Source organism: Rissa tridactyla, chromosome 21, assembly GCF_028500815.1.
Source record: "Rissa tridactyla isolate bRisTri1 chromosome 21, bRisTri1.patW.cur.20221130, whole genome shotgun sequence".
NCBI classification, from domain to species: domain Eukaryota; kingdom Metazoa; phylum Chordata; class Aves; order Charadriiformes; family Laridae; genus Rissa; species Rissa tridactyla.
This window is the reverse complement of record NC_071486.1, coordinates 1,423,037-1,437,826: the sequence shown is the minus strand read 5'-3', so window position 1 is coordinate 1,437,826 and position 14,790 is coordinate 1,423,037. Positions and strand designations below refer to the sequence as shown.

Below are 14,790 nucleotides of genomic sequence, written 5' to 3'. Positions count from 1 at the left end.
CCTCCTTTCCGGCCGTCGCAAAAGGGGCGTAAAAGCGCCGCCCGGTGCGGGGAGACTGAGGTAAATGCCGGGTTTTCTCTCGGCGTCGGGCGGGAGGTGAGGGGATGGGGGACTGTCCTCCGGGCTCTGCGCGCTCCCCCTGGGCGGGACGGGGTTCTCGAAGGAGCGGGGCGCCGTGTGGGCGAGGGGGGAAGATCCTTGAGGTCGGGCCTGGGCCTGTGGTGCGGGCCGGGCCGGGGGCTGGGGTACCCTCGCCCGGCCTGGGTGCGGGTGGGTCCTGGCCGTCCCCGAGCCTGCCGCCTTCGGGCTGGGGGCGAAGCGGTTGGCTGGGCCGAGGGGTGCCCTTGTCTTCCCTCCCCTCCCTCGGGTGTTTGCCGGCGAGCAGCCAGGCCCGGGTGAAAGTCCTGCGGAAGCCGGGCAGTGTGGGGTTGTTTGTTTTGGAGGACGAGGCAGTCTTTGGTTGTTTTCTCTCCTTGGGGAGAGCAACCCTTTAGGAAGAAGGGAAAAGTGTATAGTTTTCTGCTTTGGAGCTGATTTTTCTGGTCATCCTGGACAACACCCACAGGGACCTCCTGGGTGACTAAGTCTAATTTTCTGATAAACGAATGGATGCAGGTCTTCCTGCTCCTAAACTTATCAAGTTCCTGCATGAGCGAGGCCCTGTTTGCTGCCCCTCTCCTCGCCTCTTACTGTCTGGGCTTTCTGAGGCTGGCTTTTCACTATCAGAAATTGCCTTAATTAAGCTGTGGAGGGTGGAAATGAGAGCACTTGTTCTTATGCCAGTACTGACCTTTGATTTACATGGTTTATTTTCCCTACCTGGTATGTGCCTTGCTGATGGCTTTGGTGATAGCTGTCATCTTCCCCTCTCCAGCTTCATTCTAGACTTAACAGCTAGTTGATGGTTTGTTTTTTTTTTTCTGGTTGGCTCTGTCAAGATAAGTAGCAAGCTTCTCTTTTTGATCTCCTTTCTCTATTGCTTCTCCTCCAGTTCATGTGGAGAATTGTGTTTCTGGTCACCTGCCTTCAAGGGAGACAGAACATTGCAAGGGTCCTTGTTTGCACTGGAGCTGTTGTTCCTGACCCTGTGTTTTCTTTCCGCAGCTGCCTCATGCTGCTGTGTGCGGGCTGTCTGTGACCAGTTAAAGGTCTCTAGCTCCTGCATGGTTTTTGCATATCTTAAAAGCTGACTAGACAACGAGCTTTTAGATGAGCTGGGTTAAATTTGGAGAAGAAAAAAGCCACAGCAAAACTGAAATAAGGAACAACGATCTGAAAAAAATGCTTATAACTGCTTTTAGGTGGTTGTTCAGCTTCACCAAAGAGGCAAATCTGCTTCAAACAAGTTAAACTAAAAACACTATGCATACAGAGAAATCTTTAGTGCCGTCAATTGATAAGCTAAAGTGGTGTATGTCTGTGAGCTAGCTCTCCTGTGAGAGCTGGGAGGGGACTGACTGTGCCTTAGTCTGTAACATAAGTCAGTGGTGTGGTTTAAGTTTCTACTGCTGATGAAATTTAGGTGCTGGCGGCAGGATATTTGCTTCACTAGGCAGCAAAGAAAGTAAACAAGTGCAACTCACTGTTTTATAACTGCATTGAGAGCACTTGTTTGTTTTTTGTTTTTTTTTTTTCCCCTCAGCAATTCTCCAAATCCCTTTCTTTTGTAAGGGAGAGCTCTTATAAAATGTTGGTTTGCTGGTGGCAGATGAAAGGCTCCTTAGAGCAGCACCTAGAAACTTCTGGTATCTTAAAATCTCATTTGTGCGCTTCACCTTCATTATGTTGCAACCCTTTATGTTGCAGGATCTTATGATTCTCCGTAACAGCTGCTACCTGCCAAATAAAAATTCCGAGGCCGCCCAATCCATGAGTGGGCATCGAAACATAAAGAGGCGATGTGGGGAGTCGCACCTGGAGTCCCCTGCGGGCTGCGGTCATGGTCCTGCTGCTGGATGCGTGTTAAGCAAACTAGTTCAGTTGCCTACACCTCCCCTGTCAAAGCATCAGCTGAAACGGTTAGAAGAACACAAATATCAGAGTGCCGGACGATCCCTGCTTGAACCCCTAATGCAAGGTTACTGGGAATGGTTAGTTGGAAGAGTTCCAGCCTGGATTGCCCCAAATCTGATCACCATCATTGGACTGTTAATAAATATATTTACAACTCTGCTATTAGTATATTACTGCCCAACAGCTACAGAACAGGTAAGTTATGGAGCTTGGACAATCTTTGTTCGTAGTTACTGTCATCTAGTAGCAGCTGGCACTGTTTTCTGGTGGGTCCTCGTCTTTGTGGAGAACTGTTTCTTGTTGATCAGCCCGCAGTTCTCATACATTTAAGCTAATCTCTATAAATGTGTGTGCCTCTGCATGAGTGCTTGCATGCCAAAAGAGCATGTGTGGATTCTGGGGTTAGCACACTGCTTGCTGAGTGAAACAGCGGTTCCTCTGGCCAATGTGCATGGTATGAAATGGGGTTTAGAACCAAAATAGCTGTTGCAGTCACAGCTGTGAAGGACCTGCTGCATGAAAGCTGCAGCCCCACAAGGCTTGAGCTCGTGTGCAGACAATTAAGAAATAGATTTGTAGCTGTCTTCCTTGCATGGCATGTGGGATTTTTGCCTGTTTACTTTCTCTGCGTGTGACTGGGTTAGTCACCTTCAGGCTTCTGATCTAGAGTTACCACACAACAAGAAGTGCAAGGTGACTCGATTGGCAGCAAGCTGAGCCTGCCTGCGAGCCCAGCTAGAGTTGCAACACAGTGAGGAACTTGAGCTCAGAGACGGGACCGAGCTCCGAAGTGGTGCAGCTTGGGAGATCAAGGCCGGCTGCTTCCTCTGTGGCTGGGGTGACTGAACCCCGCTTACTAAAATAAAGAAACACCTTTCTTCATCCCGCCGGGGCCTTGGCAGTTCATATTACCAGGCAGCTCAGATCAGGACCTTGGGTACAGCGTGTTAGGAGCTGTGGGAATACGACGTTGTCTTCTTGAGCAGCATGCTGCCTGAGTAGCCCATCCTGCGAGAAGGCTGGATAAAAGTCAGTAGTTCTTTCTGTGTTTTTTTTTTTTCTCAATGCGCTAAAAGCTGCTGACCTGTCCTCAGGAGAACTGTCTTAACTTCCTGTAATTCCTGGTTTCAGGGGTACAAAAGTCTGTACAAGGCATTTCAAGTTACTAGTTTCAAAGACTTTTCTTTCTTACTAGAATTACCTCATAAGGCACTTAAACTTTCATTTTTGTGCACTGGAAAAGTTTTGTCACTTGAATGTTGACTCTTGAAAGCTGAAAAAGCTTCTAAGCACTGAAAAAGGGAATAATTTGGTACAGGAAATGTATTGCATGTCAAACAAGTTCTAGCTTTTAAAATATCTAAACTCCTTTGTAAGTAAGCCTCCCAAGTTAGGTTGGGAAAATGCTTTGTAGTCAAGCAGCATACAGGTTGTTTCCACCCAGACTCTAAAAACCCCATGTCGGTTGGCATGTTGAACGCTCTGCGTTCCTGTTCCAGAGATGACATAGTAAAGGGATGTTTGCCTCTTCTGGAAACCTGTTGAAATAGATAGCTTCACGTTAACTTACAGAATTCGGCAGGTGTAAGATAAAGAGCGGATATTAAGTTTGAGCAGTGAATACTTGGAGCAGCTCCTTCCTTTTTCAGACGGTGGCATTGTTGTATGGCTTGGCTGTAACTTGCTGCTTACACCCGTAGCAGTATTACGTGGGGGCTGAGGCTCTGAAATCCAGTTCAATAGGGAGCTTTCAACATGTCTCTATTCCAGCAACTTAGCAGCTAGTGAACTCAGCAGGCCGCTGAACCAGAGCATAATTTAAAATTTAGCGTACAGCTGTATTTTGGTTAGTAATTAAACTTCTGAAGTATGCACTAAGCTACACTCGGAGCATCAGAAAGTCATAGCGTTAGCTGTAGCCTGCTGTATTAAAACACTGGTTTGTGTTTAACAGTTTGAGGGTTACTTTGTGCAAATGAATGAGATTGTCTTCTCACTTCAGCTGGAAAATAACTTTCTGCTGAGGTAGGTTTCAGCCTGATCTGATTTGCCATATGGCACCGCAGCCCTGCGTGCTGGCACGACAGGGAGGATGCCATCTTGGCAGTGGAGCTGTAAGCCTGTGCTTTTTAAGTGTCAAGTAGCTGTCTGGGAAGAAAATGGGGCTTTGAAATTCCAGAAACAGAATTATTTTTTTTTCCGAAAGCAGTATTGCTTTCAGATGTAAATCGTCTTTTCCTTGTAGCTCAGTCTTAGTTCTGCTTTTTTCAAAACCGACTTGTCTCTTCTTGGTGATGAAAGGTGTAGCCAAGGGAATGTGGCTATCACTTGCAGCCTCACTGGTAGCCAAAAAGAAAATGAGATACAAATAGTTCTGTTGCGTGCTTAGCTGGGAGGACCCCAGCTAGCAAAGTGCTGAACAATGGAATGGTACCCGAATTTTTGTTTAAAAAACCAAAAAGGTTTGGAGAGGAGGGCGAGCTGTGAAATTTTATGCAGATACAAGTAATATCTAAGTGGAAACACCTACACTGGTAATGGAAGTAGTGGTTAAGAAAGAAGAGGAGCCGGCAGTCTGATTATTTTGTTTTTAAGTTTATAGAGGGAAAATTGCATGACACTGGAAGATAACTTAAATCTTGTGTATAAAAAATCTATCCATAAAAAATAGAAATATCATCATAGGATGGAATTCTGTGGCATCAAAGCCTTGTCTAAATGTGATGCTCTGCTTTTGGGTGACATGTTTTCCCCCTTAACTCTTGTCTTTTGCCGGTTTGTATAGACACATTGCTAAAAGCAGAGCATGCTGCCAGCTTTCGAGGCAGGAAGAACTGTTTTAGTAAAATGCAGTAGCAGGAACAATGCAAGCTGTAGAAAGAATATATTTAAGTTGATGTGCTACGAATGAATCATGGTTGCGTAGCTCAGAAGAAGCTGGACTTTAGAGATTTACGAGAGGCAAGTCAGCTTGCTTAGCTGTATTTGGACTTTATTGGTGTGGTCTGTAAAATACAGCTGCTCATAAATGCCCACTTTTATAAAGTGTCAAATATGAAGATTGCAAAATATCCAATAATACCTGTTTTATGGCTGTGTGAACTGAGATAGGCTAATGGCAGCCCTCTGGCTTTTGTGGCAATAATGGTTTATGCTTCAAATACTAAAAAAAGCTTGAACTGTAGTGTTTGGTCTAGCAGGGATTTGGTGTCATTTGTATTTCTGTAGAAATAAATTGCTATACAGGATATGAATATTAAGGGTTGTTAACCTGGATTTGGCAAGGCTGCTGTTACCTAGTAATAGAAAAACCAGTTGGTGATGGAGGTGCTGTACTGCAGAGCCCTGAAGCTTTACAGATCTCTGAAAATAAAATAGTTTGAACTCAGACTCTGAAAGTTTGAGTGCTTTGCAGTGACATAGTTCTCGAGCAGCACGGCAGGCTGGTCATACCCTGTACTTGGCAGTGGTTTAGTACGTGACACCTCCTTGAAGTCTTGTGAAGATGAGCTCAGTGTTTGTGACACAGTTGCAGATTTTGGGGTCTAAGAAAGTGTTCCAGTTTCTAAGTCACTTGGACAACTTACAAATACCCCTACAGGAAAGAGAAGCCAGACAAGAACTTAATTGTGCACCACGTTGCAGATGTAGTACTATAATTTTTTTCAGATGTACAACGGAGCTTCCTGCTTTAGAAAATATGCTGTAGCTATTAATCTAAGCTAATAACACTCGTCACTGTTCTATTTACATTTCACATGTCATAACCCCCTCTGCCTGTCCCTGCAAGGACCAGCTACTGAAAGGTCCCTGCATGGCATGAGGAAGTGCGTGCAAATGAAAAACTACCATGTGAAAGTGTAAGATAGTTCAACTTAAGGCTTTTCTTCTTTTAAGGTTTAAAAAAAGCTTTTATTCTCATTGACTGTTTCTTTCTTAGGCACCTCCCTGGGCATACATTGCTTGTGCATGTGGCCTTTTCATCTACCAGTCTCTGGATGCCATAGACGGAAAACAAGCAAGAAGGACAAATAGCAGTACTCCGTTAGGAGAACTTTTTGATCATGGCTGTGATTCGCTTTCCACAGGTATCGTCATTTTTAATTGAAGTATGAGGATTAAATAACTCTTTCTCAGGGGTCAAATCTGAAATACAGAAAATTGCTTCTTTACTGAAGAAGAGGACAGCTAATATTGGTGAATGTATCACTTTTCAGTCAACTTCTTTCCATAGACAGTACCCTTGATCAACTGAATGTCTTCTCTTGTATTACACTGAAAAACATTAAGCATGTGACTAATTCCGTCTGAGCCAGAAGTTGTCTGTTTATGCTTTATCAGAGTCTTGCTTCTACAAAAATTCCTGTAAGAAGTTGTCAAAATGCTCTTCTGTATTATTTTTAGAATGAAGCTAGATAGAGCGCTTGCAAGACAGGTATGAAGCCTAAACCATGGGACGGTAGAAGTCTGAGTTTAAGATTAGAATCAGCAAGATCAGTTCCTTTCTAGGGAGGTAGAGCTCATCGAGCCAGCTGGAAGCTTAACCCCATTGCAAAAGCACGATCGGATGCTTTTGGTTACTTAAATTCAAAAGCTCTTATGCTTTAAATATTTACGAATACTTTATCAAAGTCATGTATTTAAAGAGGGGGAAGTATAGATACCTTGAGTTTTGAATGACAGAACTTGGATTTTCTTAATGACTTAATAAAGATTCAGAAAGTGAGGAAAAATATGTCCAGCAAACTTTGGATGTGTGAGAAAATCCCAAAACTCTGTCCGGAGGTTCCAATTGCATAAATCACTCAAGGGCCTTAATGTCTAATCCCATTAAGTTAAATGAAAATGACTAAACCCCTCAATACCGGGGACTTCTGATAACTGATACAAACTTAAATATATGCTTTACAGTCTGTACTTTTTTAAAAAGGAAGTGTTAATCTCTTATGTCTGTGAAATAAACCACATCAGGGTGCCTTCATGCTGTCTCTCCTTCTCTGGGTCCTTTTGTTAGATTTGTTTCTGATAGGGTTCTTTACACGCATCACACTTTATCTTTTTACTATGTGACTGATTTTCTCCTGCAGTCTTTGTGGTTTTGGGAACTTGTATTGCTGTGCAGCTGGGAACGAACCCTGACTGGATGTTCTTTTGTTGTTTTGCTGGAACATTCATGTTTTACTGCGCACATTGGCAGACGTACGTCTCTGGAACGTTGCGCTTTGGCATGTAAGTACCTTGGCTGAAAATAAAACTGAAAGTTAGGCTGCTTTCCTGTCTAGTTGTACTTTATGTGATTGTAGTTCGGGTCTTTAGAGCAGTAGTAAACCGTTTATATTCATGTATATATACACATTTAGAGCTTGTGGCAGCTACTACCTGTTGAATCCACAATTAATACTGAAAGTTACTTTGCTTGTTGTAGGAGTAATAAAATATCCTTTTGTCATATTAGTTAATTAGGAGCTTCTGCGGTGATTTCCTGTATTTGTGTTTAAAGTACTTGGTGTTTCATCCCCAAGAACGGACAGCTTTTGTCAGATGGTGGCAGTCTGGCTTTGGTATTCATTTACCTGCCTACCTCTTGATATTGCTTGACTTGTGATGATGGATAGTTAATCTTCATTATTAACCATAATTCTTAAAATATAGTGTATTAATTGACATTGTGCCTACAATTTAAAGTTCTGAATCTCTTTTAGTTAGTGTAGACCGTGGTTCTGTCAATAATGGGACCAAAATGGCAATACCAACAAAGTTGAAAGCTTAAATCCCGTTTACTGCGGGGTGAGGGTAGGTGGGGAAACAGAACACAAGGACTCGGTGGGCTGTGGGATTCACTAGCTTTAATGTGGAAATGTATGTTTGTTCTATGTTTGATTCATACATCTAACATGTATTTTGAGTAAATATGCCACAGAATGATTTTGCACCTGGAAACCTCTGAAATCTGTCCTTAATTTGTACGGGATTTGGAAACCATGCTAAAACATGCACCATTTATTTAGTCTACTGTTATTGATCTATAGATACCCAGATACTGCCAAAACAGTACAATTTTGGACCTCTTATCTATAATGGCTCTTATTGACAGAATACTAATGCAGATTCTCTTGAGAAACTTTTGTGTTTCTGCTGAAAAATAAAAGAGGGCAGAGAAATGTCCAATATCTATAGGAGGAAGAAAAGAAAAAAAAAATCTAGACCCCTATTGTAATCCTGACTACACCAAAGCAGGCAGAGTAGTTTCAGTCAATTCTGGTACTTAAACCTTTAAAGTAAGATGTCTGCCTCAAATCCTGTAATGTTTTAGGCTTCTCACTTTCATGCTGTACCGAAGGTCTCAATACTGAATGTCTCTAGCTCCCTTTGAACTTTACGGGGTCCTGGTAACTGAAGTTTTTCTGTTACCAATCAAAGAACACAAAAACCCCCAACCTTGGCATGTGCTTGACTTTACAGATGCAAATATTAAAACCACCCGGTTTGCTTTTGTGGTGAATGCTCCTGGTATTGTCTGGAACTTTTGCTTTTTGCTTTTGTTGAGGGGTCTTTATATTTTGGAGACAGCATTTTGTAGAAGATACTATTGTTCTGCATGGCCCTGTACTATGAGAATTTGATGATCCATCAATATGTAGATAATGTAGAGGAGGCAATAAGCACACAAATGTATGCGTATCATTATTTCAGATAATGGACAGCACTCTATAGTGAACACATTTGTTTCTTCATTTGCCCTGTGTCATAAGGTTAATAGACTGGCATAAGCTGACGTTCATTTCTATGGGAAAAACTCAGATTATTTATCCAGTTAATTGATTCTCACTGCTTGATAGTATTTTTTTTCCTGAAGCTTTCATTTCACCAATCATAAAACTGAAAAAAAGTCTGTATTTTATCTGCCCTCTCAGATTGACTGGAGTGCACAGGCTTAGATATTCTTACTCCTGAATAAGTGGAATCAGAGACACTATTGAAAGGAGCCAAAAAGGTCTTAATGCACAGGAGCTTTTTCCTGTCTGTGTATCCTACGTAGTAACTCTGTCGAAAACACAGAGGGGGCTGTGAAAAGTAGTGGCGTTTAGGAAACATGTCAGCATTTCTGAATTGCCTTCCATTCCAAAGAGCCAGGAAAGAGCACACAGTTGGTTACCACTTACTGTCTTTCTGTGGTGAGACTATGTTCAAGAAATCGTATTTCATTACAGACATCAACTCAATAAGCAAACTGGAAATGGCTCAGAAGAGGAGCAGACTGCTAAAGGGCAAGATTAATATTTTACTCCTTACACACAGCTCAAACTTGAACAGTGAAATGCATTATCAACTTGGCTTGCTGAAAAAGTCCATTGTCTTAAAAAAAAAAAAGATAAATTAGTGTGTCAAATTAAGTGTATGCTTGCAGAACAGAATGTCTGATTGGTATGTGCTGTTACTGTACCAGCCTTGATAACCCACCGAAGCTGTGCAGAGTGCACTTTGAGTCAGACTCGATCTGCAGAGCGGGAGTGTTCACCCTGAGGGAGGAGGAAATGGAATCGCTTCTGCTAAATTCCTGTGGAATATTGCAGGTGGAGTAGGAAAAGTATTACTTTAATTGTGCCCCATTACTGAATACATCAGCTGTGCTGGTTTTTTCTTCCCACTGGCAATTGCGGGGAGCTGCCCTGCACTGCTCTAGTGTTGCAGGATAATCAGTTGAGATGGTCAGGCCCTGTGATCTCTCTCCATCTTTAAATGCTCATGGAATTTTATTAGATCTTGGCAGCTGATGCTGACTTCTCAAAAAGCAACTTGAGTTGCTTGAATAGCTCAAAAAAAATAGCTAGAGGTCAGTATTGCCTAAAAATTCCCCGTGAGGAAGCAGGAAGTGTCTCAAAGCAAGTTGGGCTGGCTGCAGCAGAAGTCACTGTAAGTAACATCAAGAGTCAAAGGCAGCAGGGAACAGCACGGATAGTCTCCTATGCATGAGTTTTGTTCAAGAACAAATACCCGGCCTGGGAATGGGCTTGTGAAAGAGCAGGAATATACTGCACATCTGAAGAAATAAAGTGGTGATTCTGAATTGCAGCAAAAAATTCAATATTAAAGCAGTCCAAACGCTTTGTTCTCCTGTTCTGGTTTTCAGCACAGTAACTGGTTTATCTGGATTGCGGACTGGCTGTGCTGCAATACAGAATGAGCTTTGTTTTGGGCTTAGTCTTGTGTGGGTGCAGCTGTGCCATAACTGGGGCATCTCTGGTTTGGAAAAAGTGCATTTTCTGCTGCTTATCACAAAAATCAAACTGGGAAGCCTCAATGGACTTCCGCATCTCCATGTGGAAACGATCTAGTACTTCAGGAACACAGTGCAGAAACTGGAACCATTAGGGAACATGGTGCACAAACCCTGAAGGCAATCTGCCTGCTATTAGCTGGAGCCCAGTTGGAATTATTAGCTCTGGGGTTCTTCCAGATCTAAACTTACTCCACTTGGATTCAATACTGCCCCTGCTCGCTGTTGTGGCTTCTAGGAGCCCATAAGATGCCTGTATTGGTGCAGGTTCAGTGCTGGATCTGACCTTAGAAGGTCAGCGCACAGACAGTTGGACTCGGCGGGAGCTGCCTCACATCCAGGATGGTTGGAAGCGGAGCTGGAGCTATTAGTCTCTGTCAGATCGGAGCTGGGTTCTGCATTGCAACCTGACTGTTGTCTTAAGAGATGTGAGACACGGCACTGCACAGGTAAAGACATCGTAACGCTTGGCTGTGCTGGACTCGGGGAGGTGCTGAGTCCTATTTTAAAAACCCAGTGGGCGCTCCCCGAGGGTCCACCTGGAGATGTGCGCCATGGTCTCCAGCATTTCTCCTGCAAGTTATTGCATTATCTGGTTTATCCCAACCTGTCTTAATTGAAATACAGAAAGTTGGCAATAGTAGAAATTACAAGGGTGGGTGGGGGTGTGTGTATATATATATATACACACACACAATGAGATGGAAATTAGTTTCTAAGGATGCTTCATAAGGCATATTGGTAAACACTGAGAGGAAGTTTTCCGTTCTTACTAGCTTTCATATAACTGAAAAGTTAAAAAAGTTACTTCACTGTTTGGATAAGAGTCCTTAGAGAAAGCAAAAGCTTTCAGGCTGTCTAACAAAACAGCTGTTATTGAGGAATGTTGGAGAATTTGGGAGAACATTCTCGTTCAGTGACACTGTGGCAGTTGTCCATAAGCAAGAGCCCGCTTGCTAATGGGTTGGTTTAGGAAGGGAAGGTTAATTTGGTGAACCTTCGGAGCCTGCTTGCCAGTACTACCACTGGGGTATAAAGGGGAGGTTAATAAATGAGGCCAGCAGCTGAAATGAAGCCTTCCTCTTTAGCGGTAAGGGAGTGAGCGTGTTGTCTTGGACAGACAATTCACACCAAATACCAAAACACAGAGATGGAAACCTTCCAAGTCAAAGTTTAGCACATTGAGTTCTTGCTCTTGGGAACAGCTTCAGGATTAGGGTAGGAGATAAGCAGTAATCTCCATGATTATAGGGCTTAAAACTTTCAATTTTATGAGGTTTTTCCAGCTCTTCTTCAAGAACTTTAACACCTTAGTTATTTGCAGAGGAAGGTCTGAAGCTCAGTAGAGTCTCTCTTGCTGTCAGAGAGGAATTAGTTTCCCTTCGCTTGCAAGAAGTATATGGTGAAGTATCGCTGTGGTGGGTGTTAAGTTTGCTGCTTGCAGCCTGCCGCCTTCTGCGTGCTTCAGCCACTCATTGCCGCCCCTCAGCATTTCTCCACCGCTTGGTGTGTGTCATAGAAATACGTGCAAGTGCCTTGCTATAGCAATAATACCTACAGCCGAAATTGCCGAGGGCTGACGTAAATGATCAGGGGTTTTTCCACATCGTGATCCTCTTCCTCCTCCTTTCCCTCTCACAAGTCCCTTAACAGCGTTTTAAAGCAGGACCCAAGCAGTCACATGCAGAGATGCTGCTGCTGATTTTTCTGCCTTTATCATTGAAAGATGTTCTTGCTGCTGTGTGAAACGGTGAGCTTCACCGTGATAGCCACAGGCTTCACCCCGTTATCAGATCTGCACAACTTTTAATCTATGTTAATGAGCAGCAAAAGGAAAAATTTAGGTATCATCTCGAATGTATTACAACAAGGAAAGGAAGAAAGCTTATGGCTCACTTTTAATATTATTTTAACCTCAAGATGAATTTCCTGTAGGTGGAAATAGTTTTAATTTGCTTACGCTTTTCTTTTTCTGTGCGGTTATTCATGCTATTGGTATTTCATTATGTCCAAGTGAAAATGCTGGATTGGAATGAGTTAAGATTAAACTCCGTAATAACCTTTAAAACGAAGCATTTGGACTTTTAGCATGTGACTCTCAAGCCTTTTTCTCTTGTGTTGTGATGATGAACATTCTTTTCTTGCTGCAGTGGCTCCCCTAAGAAAACAATGCTTTGTCTCATGCTTGGATTCGTAGTTCATTGCCCAGCCTGAGTAATCCCCCTTGCACGCTTGGTGGATGGGGATGAGACAGATGGAAGAATCATCATTTCTCAGACCCGAGTGCTGCTGCGCAGAGTTATTAAACAGCAGACGTATCCCCTTGAGTTTCCCAGCCGCATAACTTCTGTGCTCTGATGAGGCAAGAGTGTTTTTCTTGTCTTGCTGTGTTTTGCTGCACAGGACTGTTGCCAGGAGTCCTGCGCTGGGGAGGAGGATGGTACATCTCCCCCCCACCCACCCCCCTTAGTTTCACACACTATTAAAAAGAAGCTGTATTAGATCAGCTGTATCGGTAGTGATGGACTTGATTTCAGAGCAATCCCCAGTGTAAGTATCTGTTTCCTGTTGTTCTTGGTTGGTTCACTTTCTCAGGAAATCTCTCAATTTTGAATTCAGTCCTTTCGGCTCGCCGTTCTGGACGAAGAAAGAACTGACTGCAGCTGTCTCTAAACTCTGGATCTTGGCCCTTGTAGAGTCTTAACGGCTTGTTTAATCAAACTGGACCTTTTAAAAACTGCACATGGAATGTGCTTAATAAATTAGCCCTGTGAAGAGTATATTCGGGATGCATGACTAATCAATTGGGTGTTAATTGGCTCAAGACTGTTACCAGCTTGATAAGGGACCCCAGCGGAGCAGATGGCATACAAAATAAGACTTGTCGCTGACAACATCTAAGAGTTAAGCACATGCCAAGGTCGATGGCCCCCTCTTAAGCTTTCCCGGACAATGTTTAAAAAATGACTCCACGTCTCAATTACAAATATCACTAGGAGTAACATAGGGGGGGGAAAAAAAAAGAAAAGAAACTGCAGCTGTGCAAAAGTACCAAAGCCGTGTTGTTTGTATGTGTGACTTTCTCTTCCTCTATTCCCTAAAACACCAGGTGTTACCTTTTCCAACTCTAGCCTGTATTGTGTGCTGTGATAATTAAACCGAGAATGCTTATCAGACTGAAACTCACTGTCCCCTCTCACCAGCATGGGACTGCACTGCGTTACTGCGCTTCTGAGGCTCTGCCGGTGCGAGCACGATGAACTTGGTGTCTCTGATGGACCTTTTTAATCGACTGACGTGTTGCTGGATGGCAGTCTGTGTCCTCCTATTCCAGGCACGCTTTGATAAGCACTGCAATAAACAGGATCTCGGCTACGGCTGAAACTGTTATTGCTCAAATCTTTTTTCTTAACTAGATGGCTTAATGTAATTTTAGTCTGATCGTATTTTAAAATATTTTATATAATTTTTATTTATATGTAACTAAAATACTAAAATATTTTAGTTATAAAACACTATAAATCTGCATTTTACCATAAGGAATACGTGTGGTATTTGTGGCTCTGTTGGCTACAGCATTTTTTTTTTTTCATCCCTCTTTCAGGGATGAAAAATAAATGTATAGAGACCGGAGTTTGGTTGCCACTGAATAGGGTTCCAGAGCTCGCTTGACTTGTTCTGGCATTACTTGCCAACGAGCTGTGCGAGCAGGAGGTGTAAATCCCTGCTGTCCCTTAGAGGTGGCAAACGGAAGGTGCCATCTGCGCTTCTGCTCCACAAAAAAATAGGCAGTAGCAGCTTTAGGTGAAGAATTCATAGATTGAGTGTCATTTGGAGATATGAGTATGGGGTAGGGAGATGAGAGGTCCTGAATTGTGTTTAATTATGAATCTTCCTGTGACTGGGAGCAAGGAATCTCATTTGGTTTCCTCATGCACACATCGATGCTTGTGTTTCCCACGCCTTGGAGTGGAACGGTAAATTGCAGAAGCTCTGAATGGAGTTTAAAATACCATGTGGGTTGCGATATTTTTGTTAATTCACTAGTACTCATGTTTTGTGGTCATTAATTCCTTTCCTCTAACCTTTAAATGATCTCAACGCTGCGCAGTAGTTGTCTGGAGCTTGTGACTGAAGATGTGCTTTAATGGCTCCACTTAACTGAAAGTGCTCAGGAAAATGTTTTGAAATGTTTCTTTCCCTCGCACGTAGATTTGATGTTACGGAGTCTATGCTCTGTACGATAGCAATCCAGCTTCTCACAGGAACTCTGGGGCCCTGGTTCTGGAACTATACGGTAAAGCCAACGTTAATGCTCCCTGGCAGCAATGGCATGGGCTAAGCAGAGACAGCACCTTTGTCATGCACACAGTAACTCGTATCCAAAAAGCATCTTCCTAAGGGTATTTCACAAGTGCTTTAATACGTGGGGGGAAAAGATGTTTGCGAAGTCTGAATGAGCAGTAACAATCCGAGCTAACTGGAACTCAGTTCTTTTT

The 14,790-nt window shown here is 43.0% G+C and overlaps 1 protein-coding gene across 4 annotated transcripts in view; it reads left to right on the top strand.

The window, feature by feature from the left end:
• Positions 1-14,790, top strand: part of CEPT1 (choline/ethanolamine phosphotransferase 1) — a 33,473-nt gene that overhangs the window by 1,212 nt on the left and 17,471 nt on the right. Inside the window, exons 1-5 of one of the 4 annotated variants that reach the window (XM_054181481.1) lie at positions 7-60; positions 1,807-2,208; positions 5,954-6,101; positions 7,101-7,242; positions 14,504-14,588. In XM_054181481.1, the coding sequence (XP_054037456.1) occupies positions 1,813-2,208; positions 5,954-6,101; positions 7,101-7,242; positions 14,504-14,588 (771 nt within the window). In that variant the 5' untranslated portion in view covers positions 7-60; positions 1,807-1,812. The other 3 variants (XM_054181482.1, XM_054181480.1, XM_054181479.1) reach the window with 3 other exon arrangements.